Raw genomic sequence first — 21,519 nt, 5'->3', positions numbered from 1 at the left:
ATATCAAGGAAAATTACACGAAACGTGAAGTTCTAGCCACAATCGCAAGAATTTTCGACCCCTTGGGTCTAATACAACCAATTATTTCGAAGGCAAAAATTTTCTTTCAGAGACTTTGGGTATTGGCACTCAATTGGTCGGATCCTCTCCCTCCTAAGGAGTGCAGGGAGTGGTTGAGCTTTTTGAAACAACTTCCAGTTATAAATCAAGTGCAAATTCCCAGGTACAGTCTTCTTCCTAAAGCAATTACTATTCAGCTACATGGATTTGCTGATGCTTCAAAACAAGCTTTTGGGGCAGTTATCTACTTGAAATCGACAGATGCGTTTGGATACATAAAAACGAGTCTCTTGTGTAGTAAATCAAAGGTATCTCCTCTAAAAACCTTAACAATACCTCGTTTGGAGTTGTCATCAGCTCTGCTTTTAGCGCGACTAACATCCAAGATTATACCCATATTGCAGTTGCCAATAGATAATATTTATTTGTATAGTGACTCGACCATTGTTCTTGCCTGGATTAAAACCCCAGCGGAGAAGTTAAAGCCGTTCGTTTCCAATAGAGTGAAGGTAATTCAAACGATGAATCAAAATTACCAGTGGCGACATACCTCTTCTAAAGATAATATAGCGGATATTATCTCTCGTGGACAAGATGCAGATGTTCTCTTGACAAATAAACAGTGGTGGGAAGGACCAGAAATTTTAAAACAACCTCAATCACATGGACATTCATTTGAACTAAACGATCTTAATCAAGTTTTATATTACAGTGAAGTGAAGGATACTCATGAGACTGTCTTAACTGCTACAGAAAATGATTTGTTGGTAAATTTCCTGAATTTGAGTAATAACTATCAAAAATTAATTAATGTATTTAGTTATATTCTTAGGTTCATTTACAACTGCCAGAATAAAGTAAGGAAGATTGGACCTCTAACAGCTGATGAGGTCACTGCCAGTGAGTTAAAACTTTCATCGTTTGTTCAACAGGAAGGTCTTAGTGATGACTTTCAGCAGCTAAGTTCGGAAAAACCAGTAAAATTGTCAAGTAAATTAAAATTTTTGTTACCTTTTTTCGATAAAAATTCAAATGTCATAAGAGTCGGAGGTCGTTTGTCAAATTCTCAATTACCCTTTGATGCAAAGCATCCAATAGCATTGCCTAAAAATCATAAGTTATCAAAACTCATTTTATTAGATTTACATCTAAAAAATTGCCATCTTGGTGCGCAAGCACTATTGCATGCATCTAGATTAAAATTTTGGATAATTCATGGAAGAGATCTCGCCCGGAAAATTGTACATGAGTGTGTGATTTGTTCAAAATACAAACCACGATTTTTAGAACAGAAAATGGGAGACCTTCCACCTGAACGCTGCCAACAAACATTTCCCTTTTTGAATACTGGCACTGACTTCGCAGGTCCATTTTATATTAAAAATAAAAATCAACGTAAAGGAGCATTACAAAAAATCTTTATTGCAATATTTGTATGTTTATCAACCCGTGCTGTTCATTTTGAAATTGTGTCGGATTTGACGTCTGATTCATTTATTGCATCATTGAAAAGGTTTATATCCCGTCGTGGAAAATGTGCTGTTTTATTCAGTGATAACGCAAAAACATATATCGGTGCTCACAAAGAGCTCGACCGCTTGCATAAGTTAGTGAGTCAACCAGATGAGATTTTATCAAAATTTCTTTCTATTGAAAGAATAAAATGGAGGTTTATCCCACCCAAATCTCCTCATTTTGGAGGCATTTGGGAAAGTGGTGTCAAATCATTTAAATTTCATTTAAAACGCGCAATGGGCAAATTGATATTTACTTACGAAGAATTTTTAACAATCTCAAATCAAATCGAAGGGATTTTAAATTCGAGGCCTTTAATGCCACTTCCGAGTGATGCAGAAGAAATAGAGGTTTTGACTCCGGCACATTTTTTAATTGGCAGAACAATGTTCACAGTGGTAGAGCCAGAGTTGTTAGATTTGTCTGATAACAGATTAAAACGATGGCAGCAAACAACAAAAATAATTCAGCAAGTATGGAAAAATTGGTCGAGAGACTATTTATGCCATTTACAACAAAGGTCAAAATGGTGTTTTTTGAAGGAAAACATTGCCATTGGGGCAGTGGTTTTGATAAAAGAAGATAATATGCCTGTAAATTCGTGGAGCTTAGGACGTGTAATAAAGGTTTTCGAAGGCCGGGATAAATGCATTCGAGTCTGTTTGGTAAAGACTGAGGGTGGTACATTCAAACGTCCCATAACTAAGTTAGCAATTTTACCTGTTCCAGCGTAAAGTGGATGATTTTAATTAACTATACCTATTTTAATGTTTACATGTTTTAATTGTAATTGAGTTTTATATCTGTTCAATTTACTTCTGTGCATTTTATGGTATTTTACTGATAATTTTATTGATTAATATTTTTGAAATCTATCAATTTCAACGCCGGGAGTATGTATTTTACTGTGCACATGCAAATTTATATATTCATACTTTTCCTGTGGCAACGCCTCTGGGATTGCAGTTTTATTCTGCGGTCTCTGGGACGAACAGAAGAAACAATAAGACTGCGGCGGCATGATGTACAAAATATAATGGTTCTTCAATAAAACCAAGCAAAACTACATTTGTGTCAGCCTCAGCTATTTCTCAAAATAAGATACAGTCCACTACCAGCGACCAACACTATACGTCATCGTTTATGTGAACTTTTTGATTAATTTTTGTAGTTTTCAATGATTTTTCCGCAATATTTATCACTTATGTTTAAGTAGTATAATAATTACTTTTCCTATTCTTATCATACAAATTTATTGTGACTTCTTTAACACCAAGTAAAGTTTTATTTATATATTTATTAATTCATAATTATTGTTATTTATTTTACTTAAAAAATGTTTAAACCAACCTAAGTTTAAAAAAGTGCTTGACGGTCCCCAGGTCAAGAGCTTTTTTTTTTTTTTCCAAAAGAAAACTAGTATGTTGTGGCCATCACGAAACTTTCTTCTATATCTTTCTTATAATTCTGATCCCTACCCATGCTTGACGAGGAAGCAATATTCCCTACCGAAAACAAAATTACACAAACCAAAACTTGACGACCATCCCAATTCCCGATTTATCTCAAAAGCGAATCTGAAAATATCCGTTTTTAGGTCCATCCTATAAATGAGTCGACGTACTAGCGAATCCCACAAAGTCGTCGAGTTAGAATCTGTTTTCACCACAGAGCGACACCAAAAAAGAACCCTCGCGTCAGGCTTTCATCGATTTCTCCCAACCCCCTCCCAAATCGGCGGGACTCCATTTTGGAGCGGGACCGGGAGATGGATAATGGCTATAAAGCGGGAACAAGTGGCCCGGAATGGGCGGCTCTGAGGGCGAAGCATTGCGACAGCTGCCGAGCGTTGATCGAAAGCTCCACTGAAGGAAGAAAGGCTCCATTTCCATTTTCTGCCGCGATGAGTGCCGACGCACCTCCCGTCGCGATGATGGGTCCGCTCGATCCTTCGTTTATAAGAAGGAGAACAGAACAATTTGTCTGATGCTTCCTTATAAAACCGAGGGAAATGTATAGAACCAGGGCCGTCATTTAGGGCGGGAATTACCCCCCCCCCCTCCTTCGCCTCACGCATCTCGGATTTTAGAAATGAAAGTATTTACATGTAAGTGGACGAGTTTTTTTTTTTTTTTTTTGATCAATCACGATTGCTTATTGTTCTCATTTGACTGTTTTTGCGTTACGCTGATTTTATTTTCCTGCCAGCACCCTCTGCAGCATCACCGTCGACCGACTCCTCACGATGCTGCTCCTCTAGTGAAAACCTTCTCCAGGTTGCGTCAATATCCTACACTTACACGCATACATACACAACTACAAACACACACACGCACACAGACACACCTACACACACATACACAAACACATACACGCACATACACAAACACAAACACATACACACACATACACAAACACACACACGCACACTTACACACACGCACAAATACACACACGCATACATACAGACACCTACACATACACACAAATACATATTCACACACTACTACCCACATTCATACCTGCACACAGACACAAACACATATGCCTACACACACATACACATACCCCACCACAAACACACAAACACTCATACACACAACTACCAACACTCATGCCTGCACAGACACAAACACGCATGCCTACACACACACATATCCCCTACACGCAAACACACATACCCCCCCACACACACACAAACACCCACGCCTACATACACACACACACACACACACTTGATTGCGAAAAACATAATTTGAATTCCAGATGACAAAATTCAAATTCAATTTTTTTTTTTTTTTTTTTTTTTTGTTATTCTCGATAGAATGTCTTTTAGTGTATAATAATTGCCCTTTACCGTGCAAGGATTTCAAATGGCGATCCTGGATACATATAACCCGAATTTACGTTTTCTCCACAGCTAACGTTTTTTTTTTTTTCCCCCATTGGGTCCCATCATCAATTTTGCTTTTATGTACTTCCCGCCGCAAGCATGAAGCATGACCAATTGAAACCTTAGAGCGGGAATAGGTAAACGAAGCAGGGGCGGATTCAGGGGAGGGTCAAAGGGCCAGCTGACCCCCCTGTGACAAGAATTTTATTATGATCATTTTTGAAGTTAATTCTTTTAGATTCGAAAAAAATAGTACGTGGAAACAATGTTAACCTTTTTCACTTGATTCTGCGAGGTATTTTTTCCCAGCGCATCGTAATTGAAAGGATTGGGTTCGTTCTCTCAGCTATTGCTATTCTGAGGGGTTTTTTTTTTTTCTTTTCTTTTTGAGCAATCACGATTGCTTATTGCTTTCATTTGACTGTTTTTGGCGTGCTATCATTTTATTTTCCCACCGCCACCCTCCGCAGCATCACCGTCGACCGGCTCCTCACGATGCTGCTCCTCTAGCGAAAGCCGTCTCCAGGTTGCATCCATGTAATACACACACGCGCATACATACATAACTACACACGCACACAAACACATACACACAAACACATACACACAAACACATACACACAAACACATACACACAAACACATACACACACATACACATACACACACATACACATACATACACCTACACACTCATACACCTACACACACATACACACACATACATACAGACACCTACACATACACACACATACACACAACTACCCACATATTCATGCCTGCACATAGACACAAACACATATGCCTACACACACATACACATACCCCCCCCCCACACATTCATACACACAACTACCCACACACTTATACCAGCACACAGACACTAACACACATGCCTACACACACATACACATACCCCCTACACACAAACCCCCCACATACACTCACGCCTACATACACACACTCGTGATTGCGAAAAACATATTTTGATTTCAAGATCTCAAAATTCAAATTAATTATTTTTGTTTTTGTTTATTTTCTAAAGAATAATCATCTCTAATGCGCTTAACGTTTTTTTCAAAGCACTCTTCCATCTCCAACCACATGTGTGTGCGTTCGTACTTTTTCCATCATGACTAACCAGTCTGCCTAACCAAATGTGACTTTTGATGAAAATATGAGGAAATATGTTCCACATGGTGCACTGGAAGTCTTACGAAGAGGAGGGGAGGGGGGCAATTTTAAACGGATTTTGTCTCATTTGGGGTGGGGTGGGGTGGACCATAACCCTTGGAGGGATGCTTAACTGATACTTTTTCACGATGGAGATCCTATTGAAACTTGACCCCCCTTACAAAAATTTCTGGATCCGCCCCTGAAATGGAGGGAGCTAGTCCAATCATTGGCTTAGCAACAGCTGAGGCGAAAGACCCCAAGTCACGTGACTCAACAGCGACGAACAGTTGACACGTTTTGCATGACACCAGCGAAATAAACCCGATCTCTTCCAATGCTTTGCTTTAAAACCCGTCACGTGACTTGGGATCTTGGCTTCGCGAATGAACTTTTTCACTCCCTCCATTTTATCTCTTCTCAATGTGTGAAACCCGGTTTTTACATCCACATTCCTCACGTGTGTAAGCCAGTGACCGGACCCGTTTTCTTCGGAAAAAATTTCCCCACGTTCGCTTAACCTAACATGATGCGTTTTAATTTAACTGTTTTAACTATATGCTCGCATAGGTGTATGTGAATTCGTTTGCAGTAATAAAGAGTGTTGTAGCTTGGAACACTGCTCATTTCTAAGGATCTATTTTTAGCAGCCATGTTTTTGTGATTTCTAATAGTAACCTTCACCACTCAGTGGCGCCATCGTAAAAATCAGCATCAAATGAGTAAAACTGACGATTTTGTGAGAGGAAGAAAATTTCATGACCCCAAAGTAAATACTTTTGAGCAATCACGATTGCTTATTGTTTTCATTTGACCGTCCTTGATGTTCCTTTTTCAGCTTGAACCAGAGGCCTCTGCAGCACCACCGCCCACCGGCGCGGCTCCTCTGGTTCTGAGCACTGTCCCCCATCGTCCCAGAATCCACTTTTGCTGGGTGGTGGCGTCCATTGCCCTACACACACATGCTCATAGACATACACACTCACACACGCGTGCGCCTTTACACACATACACACACGCCTACGTGCACATACCTATGCCTACACACACACACTCAACTATACACACGTAACCACCCAGGAGGAGGGATATGCTTGGGGGGGGGGGGCGTTTCTAGAAACAATAACTCAAATGAGTAGGGTTTGTCGCAACTCGTGATTGCGAAAAACATAATTTGAATTAAAAGTTTCAGAATTCAAATTAGAGTTGATTGGGGTCTTTCTTGATTTTCATTTTATTTTCTGTCTTTCTATTTGTAAAACTAATCAACTGAATTTTATTTTGTTATAAAAGAGAAGTACTTGAAATAATTTGCTTATAAGAAAATAATGATAGTGCATCTAGATTGACTATTATTTTGGTTTTTCTTAATCCACATGGTGATTGTACCTCGGAACAGCCAAACATATTGTACCGTAGGGCTCATTCCAAGGCAAATATATGCATGGTTCTTAATAATTAAGATACGTTTAGGAACACGGAACAATGCTCTAATATTATGCAGTCTTTTAAACACATTTAATGTTAGATAATAATTCATTATTCATTGTAAATAATTTAATTCGTTACAATGTTTTTTTTTTTGAGCAATCACGATTGCTTATTGTTCTCATTTGACTGTTTTGATGTCCTATGATTTTATTTTTCCACCGCCACCCACACCATCACCATTTTCCCACCGTCGACAGCACCATTGTCGGCAGGCCGCCTCACAATGCTGCTCCTCTTTCGAAAACCGTCTCCAGGTTGCGTCCATATCCTACACACACACGCATACATGCACACACCTGCACACACACAAACACACACGCACACACTCCTGCCTGCACACAGACAAAAACACACACTCCTGCCTGCACACTGACACAAACACCCACGCATACATACGCACTCTTACATACACACTCAGCCAACTTTCAGACACAAACACACACGCATACATACACATACCTATACACACACTCATGCCTCGACACAAACACACACGCCTACATACACACTCGTGATTGCGAAAAACATAATTTGAATTCAAAAAGCCATAATTCAAATTTATCTTTTTTTTTGTGCAAAATTGGTTTAAATAAATGGCTGTTTCTTGAATCATGAAGACTTTCCCATAGTACAACAATGTGTCCCAAGGTACAATAGGACCTAGGGGCAGCTTCGAACTCTTACTTTAAATGGCTGAAAAAATTTTATTTTCGAACTGTGAATTTTAAAAATTATATGGCATAGAAATATGTTGGGGTATTTTAATCTGAATTTTAGATTTTAAATTTGATTTAAATAATTGACGCTAAAAGTTAAATTATGAAAAGTGTCTCAAAGTACAACACACCCCCTTTGAGCGATTTTTTTTTTGCTTTTATATACGTTTTTAACATCCACTGTTATCATTTTTAGCTCTAGCGTAAATACGTGCGTGAGCGCTATTGTTTTTTGAGCAATCACGATTGCTTATTGTTCTCATTTGACTGTTTTTGACGTTCCTTTGATTTTTGCCGCCAGCACCCTTCGCAGCATCACCGTCAACCGGCTCCTCACGATGCTGAATCTCTAGCGAAAGCCGTCTCCAGGTTGCATCCATGTCCTACACACACGCGCATACATACACAACTACACCTACACACACACGCATACACATACACACACAAACACATACACACACGCATACATACAGACACCAACACATACACAAAAACATACACACAACTACCCACACACTTATGCCTGCACACAGACACAAACACATATGCCTACACACACACATACACATACCCCCCACACACATTCATACACACAACTACCCACACACTTATGCCAGCACACAGACACAAACACACATGCCTACACACACATACACATACCCCCTACACACAAGCACACATACCCCCACGCACAAACACGCACGCCTACATACACACACTCGTGATTGCGAAAAACAAAATTTGAATTCAAGATGTCAAAATGCAAATTAAATTATCTTTTTTCTTTTTGCATTGTTGTCATATGTACGTTCGCTTTGCTGTACGAGCTTGCTTATTTGGTTTCCGCTGAAAAAAAAGGTCTCATTCCAACATTTCTCCATCGTTGGCATTGAACCCAACACACATTTCTTCAAACAACTCGGAAACTCATTCCTGCAGATACTGCCGTTTACCTGCACACGGCAGAATATAATACCGAAATACTAACCAGTACTTCGGCCGACAGATGTTGAAAAGACTGCTTTACAGCTACCCATGTTTAAGGTATGGATTTTTAGCGTTTATTCCACAGGCTAATATCTCGCAAAATATCGACCAACATCGCCAACCTGACTCTTGATTTGGCATTTATTTTTTGTCGCCGACTTGAGCGATAAAAACTTCTCAAACGGTGACTGGGCGATGAGTCGCACAGTGGAGTATTTGAGTGAAAATCCTGGCCAAAAGTCCAAAATTAAAAATTTACCCGATTTTTATGAAAATTTATTCTATGATAGTTGACAAACTGGTGCATCGATCGGCATCTGTTTTGGAAACTTGAGTCATGTACAATTGCTCATAGCCTCGGTAAAAGATGAGATTTCTATAAGAATTTTCGCTTTTTTGTTATGTTTCAGCTTAATTATTACGTTTCAATGTAGATTTTTTTTGTGGCTTTACAAATGAATGGAATTGAACCAAAGCAATTTTGCGGGATAAAGAAATGTCAGGGCTTTGTGCTAATTATAAATCAAAGTAAATATTTTTATTTTCTTTTTGTGAAAAAAAAAAAGAAAACTTGGTACGTGAGATTTTTAAAGGCTTTTCACCTTAATTTATGACTAGAGAAAGCTTTTTAAATGGGTGTCGGGCTTGGTCGGGCTGTTTTGAAATTTGCAAAAAAGTTTTGAAAAAAAATCATTATAAATCAGTGAAACAACATAACTTCACCGTTTTCGCTGTAAATGAAGGTAAGGTGCTAATATTATTTCCTTAAAAAGTTTCAGAGCCATAACATTATTACAACATTGGATGCTAGAATTTTAGTTTACATTGATTGAATAATTGAAAAAAGTCGAAAAAGTGACCTCCCTTTGTAAATTCCTAGAAATTCAGTTAATTACGATAGAACTTCAAACAAACCATATTCTTGAAGAAAATTATTTTTCCCATCTAGTGATGCATTGTTTTTTTTTTTTTTTTTTTTTTTCTACGTTTACTAGGATCGTTTTTACGGTCGTAAACGTGCAAAAGTCTAAACCGTGGATAAAATGTTAAATATTTCATTTTCTAATTCAAATTTAAAAAATCGAGTTTCAAACTGTAACATCAGACCTTTCAGACAACTTGTATATCAAGTTTCGTGTCTATAAGTGGGATAGCTTCAGATTAGATATAGTGAAAATTTCAAACTAGTTTTGGCCAGGATTTTCAGTCAAATACTCCACTGTGGGTCGCCTATTTTAAATTGGCGACCCATCGCCAATTTAAAAATGGCTGTTTCCTGAATCATGAAGACTTTCCCATAGTACAACAGGCTGTGTCCCAAGGTACAATAAGATGCTGTACCCAGGGAGAGCTTGGAACTCTTACTTTAAATTGCAGGCAACATTTTATTTTCAAACTGTCTGAATTTTAAAAATTATATGGCATAGAAATATGTTGGGGTATTTTAATGTGACTTTTAGATTTTAAATTTGATTTAAATAATTGACGTTAAAAGTTAAATTATGAAAAGTGTCCCAAGCTACAACACTCCCCCCCTTTGAGCGATTTTTTTTTAGCTTTTATATACGTTTTTTACATCCACTGTTATCATTTTCAGCTCGAGTGTAAATACGTGCGTGAGCGCTATTGTTTTTTGAGCAATCACGATTGCTTATTGTTCTCATTTGACTGTTTTTGAAGTTCCTTTGATTTTTCCCTCCACCACCCTCCGCAGCATCACCGTCGACCGGCTCCTCACGATGCTGCTCCCATAGCGAAAGCCGTCTCCAGGTTGCATCCATGTCCTACACACGCGCATACACACACAACTACACACATACACACACATACACCTACACACATACACAAACACATACACACATACACAAACACATACACACACGCACACATACACAACTACACACGCACACATACACACACATACACATACACACACGCATACATACAGACACCAACACATACACAAAACATACACACAACTACCCACACACTTATGCCAGCTCACAGACACAAACACATACGCCTACACACACGTACACATATTCCCACACACACATTCATACACACAACTACCCACACACTTATGCCAGCTCACAGACACAAACACATATGCCTACACACACGTACACATACCCACCCACACACACATTCATACACACAACTACCCACACACTTATGCCAGCTCACAGACACAAACACACATGCCTACACACACATACACATACCCCCTACATACAAACACACATGCTTACACACACATACACATACCCCCTACACACAAACACACATACCCCCACACACAAATACACACGCCTACATACACACACATACCCCCACACACAAACACACACGCCTGCATACACACAACTACCCACACTTTTATGCTAGCTCACAGACACAAACACACATGCTTACACACACATACACATACCCCCTACATACAAACACACATGCTTACACACACATACACATACCACTACACACAAACACACATACCCCACACACAAATACACACGTCTACATACACACAACTACCCACACTTTTATGCCAGCTCACAGGCACAAACACACATGCTTACACACACATACACATACCCCCACACACAAACACACACGCCTACATAGACACACTCGTGATTGCGCAAAACATAATTTGAATTCAAGATGTCAAAATTCAAATTAATTTTTCTTTTTTTTTTTAAGCACTTGTATCCTTTTAATCTACTCTCAGAATATCCGCGAAATTCGCTGATCCGCCACTCTATTACGGATAATCGAGTGCCGAAAGCCTTCAAGATTCGTTTCGAGTGTTAGCTTTAGCCGACGCAGAGAGGAGTTTTTCTTCATTCAGTCGTCGGGACGGAGGAAAAAAAAAGCTATCAACAGAAGGAAAAAGGAATTTCGTGCCGAATACCGGAAAAACCGCCTGAATTCCCTCGAAGGGTTCTTCATTAAGAAACCGGAGTGCTTTATTAATTTCCTTCCTTAGGAGGAAAGGGGCTCGAGATGAAAGAGTTCGAATCGCGCAGGGATCGTGGGAGGAGAGTTGAGTGGTTGTACACGGCCGACATGATATGTTTAATCCATAGACTAATAATAAGAATAGACCGAGCTATGGCAACCCTTTGCTGCTCATGAACCAAACCATGTGACTGGTGGATATCCCAGCAACGGCGGGCGTTGATCGTAGCAGACGATCGACGCCCGCGAGAAATAAAATAAATAGAATTGATGGAACACGGAAGAATGATCTTTTATGGAGTCCAATTTGCAAATTTGTTATTCTAAGTTGTAAATATTTTGTTAATAGAGTGAGTTTTTCGTTTAGATAGTACTCTGCATTTTCTTTATTCAATTTCAATAACTCTCTAAGCAATTAAAGACCCAAAAAGAATTGGCAAACGGTGAGATTTTTACCTACAATTTCAATTTAAGATTCCGATGAGTACATTTTTGCGTTCACGCAAAACGTTTACGCCATTTCGTTCACGCCAACGCTGACGTAGCAGTTCCGAATGAAATAAAAGTGACTGAAAACTGATCAAAAACTAATTGCTAATGTCAAAATAATTCATAACTAAAAGAAAAACAGTTCAATCTCTGCACCTGGGAAAAAAATATACTATAATGAAAATACATTACGTCTTAAAATGCATGTCTAGTGCCAAACTATAGATTATGTTGCTATCGGGCAACCATGCTGCCAAAGTTTTCGCCGAGCCTCCCACCAGTCACGTGATGTATCCATGAACCCATTTTTTCATCAGCAAGTCTGGGAAAGCTCGGTCTACTCTTATTATTAGTCTATGGTTTAACCTCCTCGGTCCCCTTGTATCACATGTGATACATAAGTTTCATAATTTTTTGTGAAGCCTGAAACGCAAAAACAAATTTGGGACCGGTTGTATTACATGTGATACAAATTGAAATACCGCATATAATTTTCTCGATTAGTCAGCAGATGGTAGTACCTTTCCATGAAAGGGATTTCAAGTAGAGTCTCAGAATCAAAACAAGATGGCTGCGCGTCCTCGAAGTAAGTATTTTTTTCTTATTTATATACAAATATTAAACTCTTTTTAAGCTATGCATTTTCTTTGCATGTGTACTTTTTACTAGTTAATACCAAAAAAATAAAATTTTATTGAAATATTTAAGCATAATGACTTGTTAAATTTGTTTGTATCACATGTGATACAAGGGGTCCTAATCACTTTATGAACACACTTTTTTAATCTATTTTGTTTTAATTTTTTGAAATATTTTGGAAGAATTTGCAGAGTGATATAATTATTTCTCAAGGTAAAATCTTTAGTTGAGGTGTTTGCTTTTTATTTTCATCTATTTTTCATGATATTTTTTTAATAAGTTTTTTTTTTTTTTTTCAGTGAAATATTTGACACCAGATGCAGTTTTGGAGCTGATGAATCGTGATGATTCTGATATAAATTCACTGTCAGACGAAGATGATTATCAAAGTGATCATGGAAGTGAGATGGACGAAGAAGATGATCCGGATGTATCATCTGACTTTTTTTGCTCAACGCTTTTCACGAAAATAAAAAATAATGTTACAGTACTACTATGATACTACTAATATGTACCTAAAACGTCAATAAAGCTTGATTTTCATGTTGGATTTATTAAATGTATGTATTGTGTGATTAAAGACTAAGATTTAATTATGTAGTTTAATCTTGCTTGATACTTAAAAAAATTCTGATTGTAGTGTCTTGGTCCTGATGTATCACATGTGATACATCCCCCCTAGCTGCTATAAATTAAAAATAATTTTTTTTATTGCACTTTTCTACATCATAGTTACCATAACAACTATTTAAGTACCTTTTACCAAATATCAAGCTTTTATTTTTCTCTCGGGTCTGAGGAGGTTAATTGCTACATCTAAAAACACTTTTTGAACACACACGTCTTTGAACGCTTTTTGAACATGAACAATGGTGTCCCTTTTTATGACACTTTAAACACGTTTTTTGGAACAGATTTGAGAATCTCTGAGAACACTTTTCAGAACACTTAGTTGGTTCATCAAACTCTTTGAACACTTTAAGGAACGACTTTTGTACGCTGACACTTGAGGAGTTTACTTTCAAAACGGATTATTCCCAGTTTTATGTTTTTTTTTGGCAACACCAAAAAAAAAAAAAGAGTTGATGTGTGCATTGCATGACTTTTTTTACACCAATTTAATGTTATTTCCCCATTATTGGCAATTTTAATGTGATTCGATTGTTAACTCTCTAAATATCGCCAACAGTGGCCAAATTGAAACCGGATTTAGAAAAAAATGTCGCCAAGTTGGCGACAAAACTTGGCGACCAAAAGACTGGCAATATATCGCCAAGTGTCCGACAAATTATAACACCACTTGTGTATACTAGGAGTCTACGTACAAAATTCTAACTTTCTAGGACATATCGTTCTTGAGTTATGCGACATACATACGCTCACACGTACATACGCATATACACACATATGTACATACGCACATACGTATATACAGACGTCACGAGAAAACTCGTAGTAATTAACTCGGGAATCGTCAAAATGGATATTTCGGGGCGTCTATATGTTCTTAAGTGGTCGGCACGTGTGGTCGGTAGAAAAAAAACCTCAACATTCATTCGGAGGTGAGCAAAATGCAAATGAAGGTCGATTTTTGAGTGAAATTTTTTTCGCAAATACAATTCTTCCTTTTTTGTAAAAGGAAGTAAAAAAAAAAACATTTTACGCACAAACACCAACTGTTAGACTTTCTCATGAGATAATAAGTGACTATTGGCATAAGTCTAGAAAGCTTTCCTCAATTTTATCACACCTAAATTGCCAATTTTATTTTGCATATACAATATTGAATTTAGCAAGAAAAAGGGGGATGGAAAAACGCTCTCACGTGTGTGTGAAAGGTCACTTCCGGTAGAAAAAAACTACCTGTTAAGCGACTCAATCCCTGTAGTGACTTTCACTACGAGCACGTTATTTCTGAGGAGGAAAACCAATTTACGGTTTTTGCTCTGGCTCATTTCTCTTGGATGAATTTTTAAAATATATATTTTGTTCAAATAGGATATACCTCTTGTCTGAACGATTATGATATACAATCTCGGCCGATTAAAGCGAATGGATGGTTATAATTTAAATAAATCCTTTCATGTTTTACTGTGCATTATTAAACTTTTTATAACGAAAATTATATGTAACGAACTTTTTATTGGGTCCTTTGACTCCGCTAGAAACGGGGGAAACTTTAAATTTTGATTTTATTCTCAAACTAAATCATTTGCAATCGCTTGGCTTGCTTAAGGGGAGTCAGTCCCCCATATACCGTCAATGTTAATTTGCACAGGTTCATGTACCTTTTTCTGAAAATCTATTTAAGATACATTTATGAAATTTTTTCTGTACCTCAAGTAGACTGTTTCCTCTATACTGAAGTAATATTTTACAGAAAGAAAGCTTTTTTTTTTAAAAAAAAATTCTAATATGTAAGTCACTGTATTTGTTTCAAAAAAATACCATTTTGCCACACAAAATCAGCTCTATAAAAAAATAATTTTCGAATATGAGAAAAAGTTTACTTCATTATCTGCTATTAGGTGTGAGGAGTAGGTGGTAAAAATTTCAAAGCCTAACACAATTTAGTTTCTGAGAAAAAAGAACATTTAATTTAAAAAATACCATTTCGAGATATTGCAATTTAAAGGGGAAAATCATACCTCATCAAAATAGGTTTTACATTTTTTAAAGCTTATTTTAACTTACTTCTAATATGAGCACGTTCAAGATGTTTGTATCATTAAAAAGGTATTGAAATGGAGTTTCAAAATATACAAAAATCAAAAAATCGAATTTTTGAAAGTATTTAGGGTACTGACTCCCCTTAAGTGAAGTTTGTTTGTTTGTTTTTTTTTTTTTTTCTTTTTGAAAAACATTTTTTACGGCTCTCTCAAAACTTATAAAAATTTCAAACAAATTTCATCATTTGCAGAAAGTTATAAGCTTTCGAATAATCTGAAACTTCAATATATGCATGAAACATTGAGCAGCTTTTTTTTTTTTACATTTATTTTGAAAATGAGCTTGAAATTAGAATTTAAAAAAAAAATCGAACACTAGAAGAAAAAAAATGCTTCGAGGTACACAGCCCATGCTGAAAATTGATTTTGCGCGGCTCATTTCATGAAAATCGACCAAACGGTCTTGGCATTAGGTGAGTCACAGACATTCAGCCATCAAAGCATCCAAGCCTTCAGTTTTATTATTAGTAGAGATTAGCTTTATAACTACAGTAAACCCCCGATTATCCGCGGAATAGGGTGGCACGGTAACTGCGGATAAGCGAAAACCGCTGATAATCCGAACAATGGGTAAAAAACGATACTACTGTATACAATAGCTAAAAAATATGATTAAAACTCAAACATACATTTAAGTTATAGCTAATTGCATCTACTAACATTGAATGTAAAAAAATATACGCATTTAAAGCTAGAAACGAACATAACACAATCATGAGTTTAAAAAATATTTACAACTAGTGGCACCCGCACGGCTTTGCCCGTAATAGAAAAATCAAAAGGTCTTTTGGTTCGCCTGTATATTTACAAATAATGTATGGTGAATTTTCTCGCCAATCGGCTTGTATCCACGTTCGAGTTCCACGTTATGTTAATTTCGTATCTCGCCAACTGGCATGTGCCCATGTTACGGTTCCACGTTACGATAATTTCGTAATTTATGATGTTTTTTCTTAAAATTGGAACAGAAAAAGAACCACATCGAATGTTCGAAAAATCGCTTCGAGGTGCACACCCCCATGGTACAAACTAACTTTGTGCCAAATTTCATGAAAATCGGCCGAACGGTCTAGGCGCTATGCGCGTCACAGAGATCCAGACATCCTACAGACATCCTCCCGACAGAGAGACTTTCAGCTTTATTATTAGTAAAGATGACCGTTAAAAGAATTAATAAAATAAATTGTGAAAAGACCCGCGGATAATCCGACCGCCGATAATCGAGAGTTTACTGTACTGTCATTCATTTTTTAGGTGGTTTGTAACGATTAAGAAATTTTGCCCAGCCAGCAATGACGGAGAAATTATAACAAAAGCCAGTTGTAGTAAAAATGTTGACGAAACTTTGCGCATCGTGGGAACATTTTCTGCCTGCACGAAGGAGAAACCGTTTTCACCCCGGGTCGAAACCAATCGATGGATTTTTGTCGCCCCGAGCTGATTCATCGTCTCTGCGATGACTCATGGGGTTGACCGGGGCACGAGGTTCACTGCCGTTCCATGTCCCCGGCGCAGTTCTGCGAGCTCAATCTTTACTAATAATAAAGCTGAAAGTCTCTCTGTCTGGACATCTGGATCTCTGTCTGTCTGGATCTCTGTGACGCGCATAGCCCCTAGACCGTTCGGCCGATTTTCATGAAGTTTGGCACAGGGGCGTAGCTAAGGGGGGGGTTTTGGGGACAAAACCCCCCCCGAAAAGTTAGTCTCAAAAAAAAAGAGAAAAAGAAGAGAGAAGAGAAAGAAAAAAAAAAGAAGAAAAGGAAAAAATTCCAAGCGATTATACACACACACACACATATATATATATATATATATATATGTGTGTGTGTGTATATATATATATGTGTGTATATATATATATATATATATATATATATATATATATATATATATATATATATATATGTGTGTATATATATATATATATATATATAAAAGAAGTAACCCCCCCCGAAAGTCGGGTCTAGCTACGCCACTGGTTTGGCATATAGTTAGTTTGTAGCATGGGGGTGTGCACCTCTAAGCGATGTTTCGAAAATTAGATTTTTTTCTTTTTCTATTACAATTTTAAGAAAATGTTACCGATCACAAAGTGGAATAGTGAATAACGAAATTATCATAACGTGGAACCGTAACATGGGCGAGCCATTTCACATAGCAGATTGGCGAGAAGTTCATCATCCATTAAAGTAAAGTACGAAGAAACAACGCCAAAAAAGCACAAATTGCGGATTACTGCTGACACGTGTTTCGGCGTTATAGGAAACGCCTTTTTCAATGCAAAAAATAATAATAATAATTTGAATTTTGACAAATTATGTTTTTCGCAATCACGAGTGTGTGTATGTAGGCGTGTGTGTTTGTGTGTGGGGGTATGTGTGTGTGTGTGTAGGCATGCGTGTTTGTGTCTGTGTGCTGGCACAAGTGTGGGGGTAGTTGTGTATATGCATGTGTGTGTGGGATGGGGGAGTATGTGTATGTGTGTGTGTAGGCATATGTGTTTGTGTCAGTGTGCAGGCATGAATGTGTGGGTAGTTGGTGTATGTGTATGCGTGTGTGTGTGTAGGTGTATGTGTGTGTTTGTGTGTGTAGTTGTGTATGTATTCGCGTGTGTGTCGGACATGGATGCAACCTGGAGACGGCTTTCGCTAGAGGAGCAGCATCGTGAGGCGCCGGTCGACGGTGATGCTGCAGAGGGTGCTGGTGGGAAAATAAAATGATAGCACAATCAAAACAGTCAAATGAAAGCAATAAGCAATCGTGTTTGCTCAAAAAAAAAAATGAATCGTGACACTCATTGTTCCTCATTCAATAACATTATGTGAACCATTTGCAACACTTTTTTTTTAAAAATTTCATAGGTTCACTTTTACGCGACTTTTCAGTCACATTTTGTCACCACACGTAAATTTCAATAATTTGACCACTAATACCATTCTTTCTTTGGGGTAAAACGCAGCGTTCAGACACTTTGTGATGTTGAAGTTATTTCACACGAGAAACCTCGTAAATACGAGGAAAAATGACTGTCACTCACTAAGCCCAATAGCAAGTTAGAAGTGACTGAATTGTTCGTTTTACCTAATTCGGCAGCCATTAGTCGGAAGCTGCAGCGCCTCCTACAGTTGATTTCAGTTACGAATAACTTACGAAACCGAAGCTAAATTTGGCAAACGAAAATTTTTAACAAGAAGTTCCGTCTAGAACTAAACGAGCCTACTTTCCCGTATACCCATACTACTTTCTAGTACCTGATCAATATTCTCAAAATAGCTTAAACCGACCGACAGACGTTTTTCCCCATCTCAATACCCTACTTTCCAATTTTTAATTTTTCGATATTTATTAAATTATTTTATTTATTTTTGATTTTTTTTTTTCGCGATATTTTTAAGATGCATTAAGCCTTCTTTCATGCTTTTTTCTTCTTTTTTCTGACTTTTACTGGGAAAGTAGGCTAAAAAATGTAGCATTTGAATAATTTTGTTTTATCTGTGATCTTCTTTACTAATAATAATGCTGAAAGTCTGTCTCTGGATGTCTGGATCTCTGTTACGCTCATAGTGCCTATACCGTTCGGCCGATTTTCATGAAATTTGGTACAAAATTAGCTCGAAGCATAGGGGAGAGCACCTAAAAGCAATTTTTCCAAAATTCGATTTTGTTCATTTTCTATTCCAATTTTAAGAACATTTTACCGAGCAAATTATCATAACATGGACGAGCAAATTACCATAACATGGGCGAGAAATTTATACTCCAATTTTTGTAAATATACATGCGAACAAATGACCTTTTCATTTTCTACTACGGGCAAAGCCGTGCGGTTACGCAAGTCAAAAATAAAATAACTGTCAACCACCAGACTGTATATTTTTCACTGTGGTATGGTGCAGGCTGTTACACGTCTTTCGGATGCAATTAAATCAGAATTTATTAAACTCCACATACACGCATTCGCTCGGAAAAAAAGAAAGAAAAAAAAAGGAAAAACAAAAAGGAAAAACCCGAAGAAAGAGAATTAAAAATATTTCCCTCCCTAATAAGAGATTGAGTCTTCATTTGCTCTCGAAATAATCACTTTCCCGATCCGCGGTGTTTTTAAACGAATCTTCCGTTCTTATTCAGAAAAATGGAAACAATGAAGGCGCGTTTTCTTATCGAATCTTTTTTCTGTTCTTTCCGGAGCGAAAAGGAACGCGGTGCAAAGAGGGAAGAGAAGGAGGGAGGGGGGGATTATTCGTCTTCCAAGAAATGCACGGGAAAAAAGTTCCACCGCTTCTATTAGTGAAGTTCGGTGGAAGAATAAAAAAGAATATGTTTAATAAAAAGAGGATTTCTTCCCTTTTAATTCAAAAGCACTTTCTTCAGCTCGACGACGGTCAAAAACGCTGCTAAGATAGTAAAAAACATTTCCTGAAATTTTACAGTACGGTGTGCTGGCATCCATTTTGCTACTGCTTTCAATGTAAAATCCTATTTTACTGCAAAAATTTACGGTAAAAAAAAAAAAAAAAAAAAAAAAAAAAAAAAAAAAAACATCATGGCTGTTTACGCTGAATTAAAAAAAAAACATTATGGCTGTTTACGCAGAATTAGAAAAAAAAAACATTATGGCTAGTTATGCTGAAGTAAAAGAAAAAAACATTACGACTAGCTATACGCTGAATTTAAAAAAAAAAAAAAAATCAACAAGCAGAAACCGTGAGATTCGAGCCAGCTTTCCCCTTTTTTTATGCGGTCCCTATCCACCGCATAAAAAAAAAAAAAAAAAAAAACTTTTAACTGTGTTGCAAAAACAACTTTTTAAAGCTACTGGGAAAGTTTCGAACAATTTTTTTTATGCGATTATTTTTATGCGGTCCCTATCCGCTGCATAAAAACAGGTTTGGGTGTATTTATGATTGACGCCAGGAACTCTGGAGTTTCCTTTTTTGCTATCATACTTATAAATTATTTAGAAAATATAAAAAGTTTTGAAAACTTGAGATAATTGATACGGATTAACCTTAGATTCGGATAAGCGAGGGACAGATAAAAGAGGTTCTACTGTCTTAGGAGGTTGTGTTCATTCGATCATAATGTTGGAAACAATGATGGGGTACGACGCTCACTTCAAAACCACTCTGTAGTATCATAAATGAACTTTACAGTGATAAGAATACACATACCTGGCAGTAGCCAATGGTGAAGAGGAACAGAAGTAGTATCTGCATGGTGTAGTAGTCCAACGTTCACGGAACACACATAAACTGGAAAACAAAAGAGAGCAACAGGTCATTACACTCGCCTTTAAAAGAAAGTACGATTTAGAGATAACTAGCTGAGTTGCCCGGCTTTGCCCGGTATACCTTAAAGGGTCTAAGGACCTTTAACCTTCAAAATTTTCGACTTTCCGAAAAAAATATATGTTATGCATATTTTAATTCTGAACAATTTGATACCTTATTTATTACCATACGCAAAAAACTTTTCAAGTTATAGTGAAAAATGCGTTAACGTTCCCCATAGAAATTTATGTTAACAGCAGCTGTTTAAGCCTCTTTTCTCAGGTGCCGGTTTCTTCGGTTTTCTCGTTTTGCGCGCATGATATTTCAGAAAGTTTTTCATATATTTCCGTAAAACTTTTAATTTATGTTTATTTGGTTTATTTTTATAACCTGAACCTAAATTTATGCATTTTTTAAAATTATTTATGTTTTTTTTTTTAATTTTATAAGTAAATATCAAATATTTCCAAAATTTTTGACAAAAATATCTTTTTTTTTTTAAATATTAACTTTCATTTTTAGTTAAAGTTTAGGTTCAGATCATAAAAATATACCAGACAAACATGCATGAAAAGTTTTACGGAAATATATAAGAAA

The 21,519-nt window shown here is 37.1% G+C and overlaps 1 protein-coding gene across 1 annotated transcript in view; it reads right to left on the bottom strand.

Moving 5' to 3' along the window:
• LOC129220760 (follistatin-related protein 5-like) overlaps positions 1-20,907 on the bottom strand; it is a 213,529-nt gene extending 192,622 nt beyond the window's left edge. The window contains exon 1 of the mRNA XM_054855192.1: positions 20,824-20,907. Within this exon, the coding sequence (XP_054711167.1) occupies positions 20,824-20,868 (45 nt within the window). The 5' untranslated portion in view covers positions 20,869-20,907. The remainder of the gene's footprint in view (positions 1-20,823) is intronic.
• Between the last annotated feature and the right edge of the window lie 612 nt (positions 20,908-21,519).

Source organism: Uloborus diversus, chromosome 1 (genome assembly GCF_026930045.1).
Source record: "Uloborus diversus isolate 005 chromosome 1, Udiv.v.3.1, whole genome shotgun sequence".
NCBI lineage: Eukaryota > Metazoa > Arthropoda > Arachnida > Araneae > Uloboridae > Uloborus > Uloborus diversus.
The sequence above is the reverse complement of the archived record's forward strand: the minus strand, read 5'-3'. Positions and strand labels throughout refer to the sequence as shown.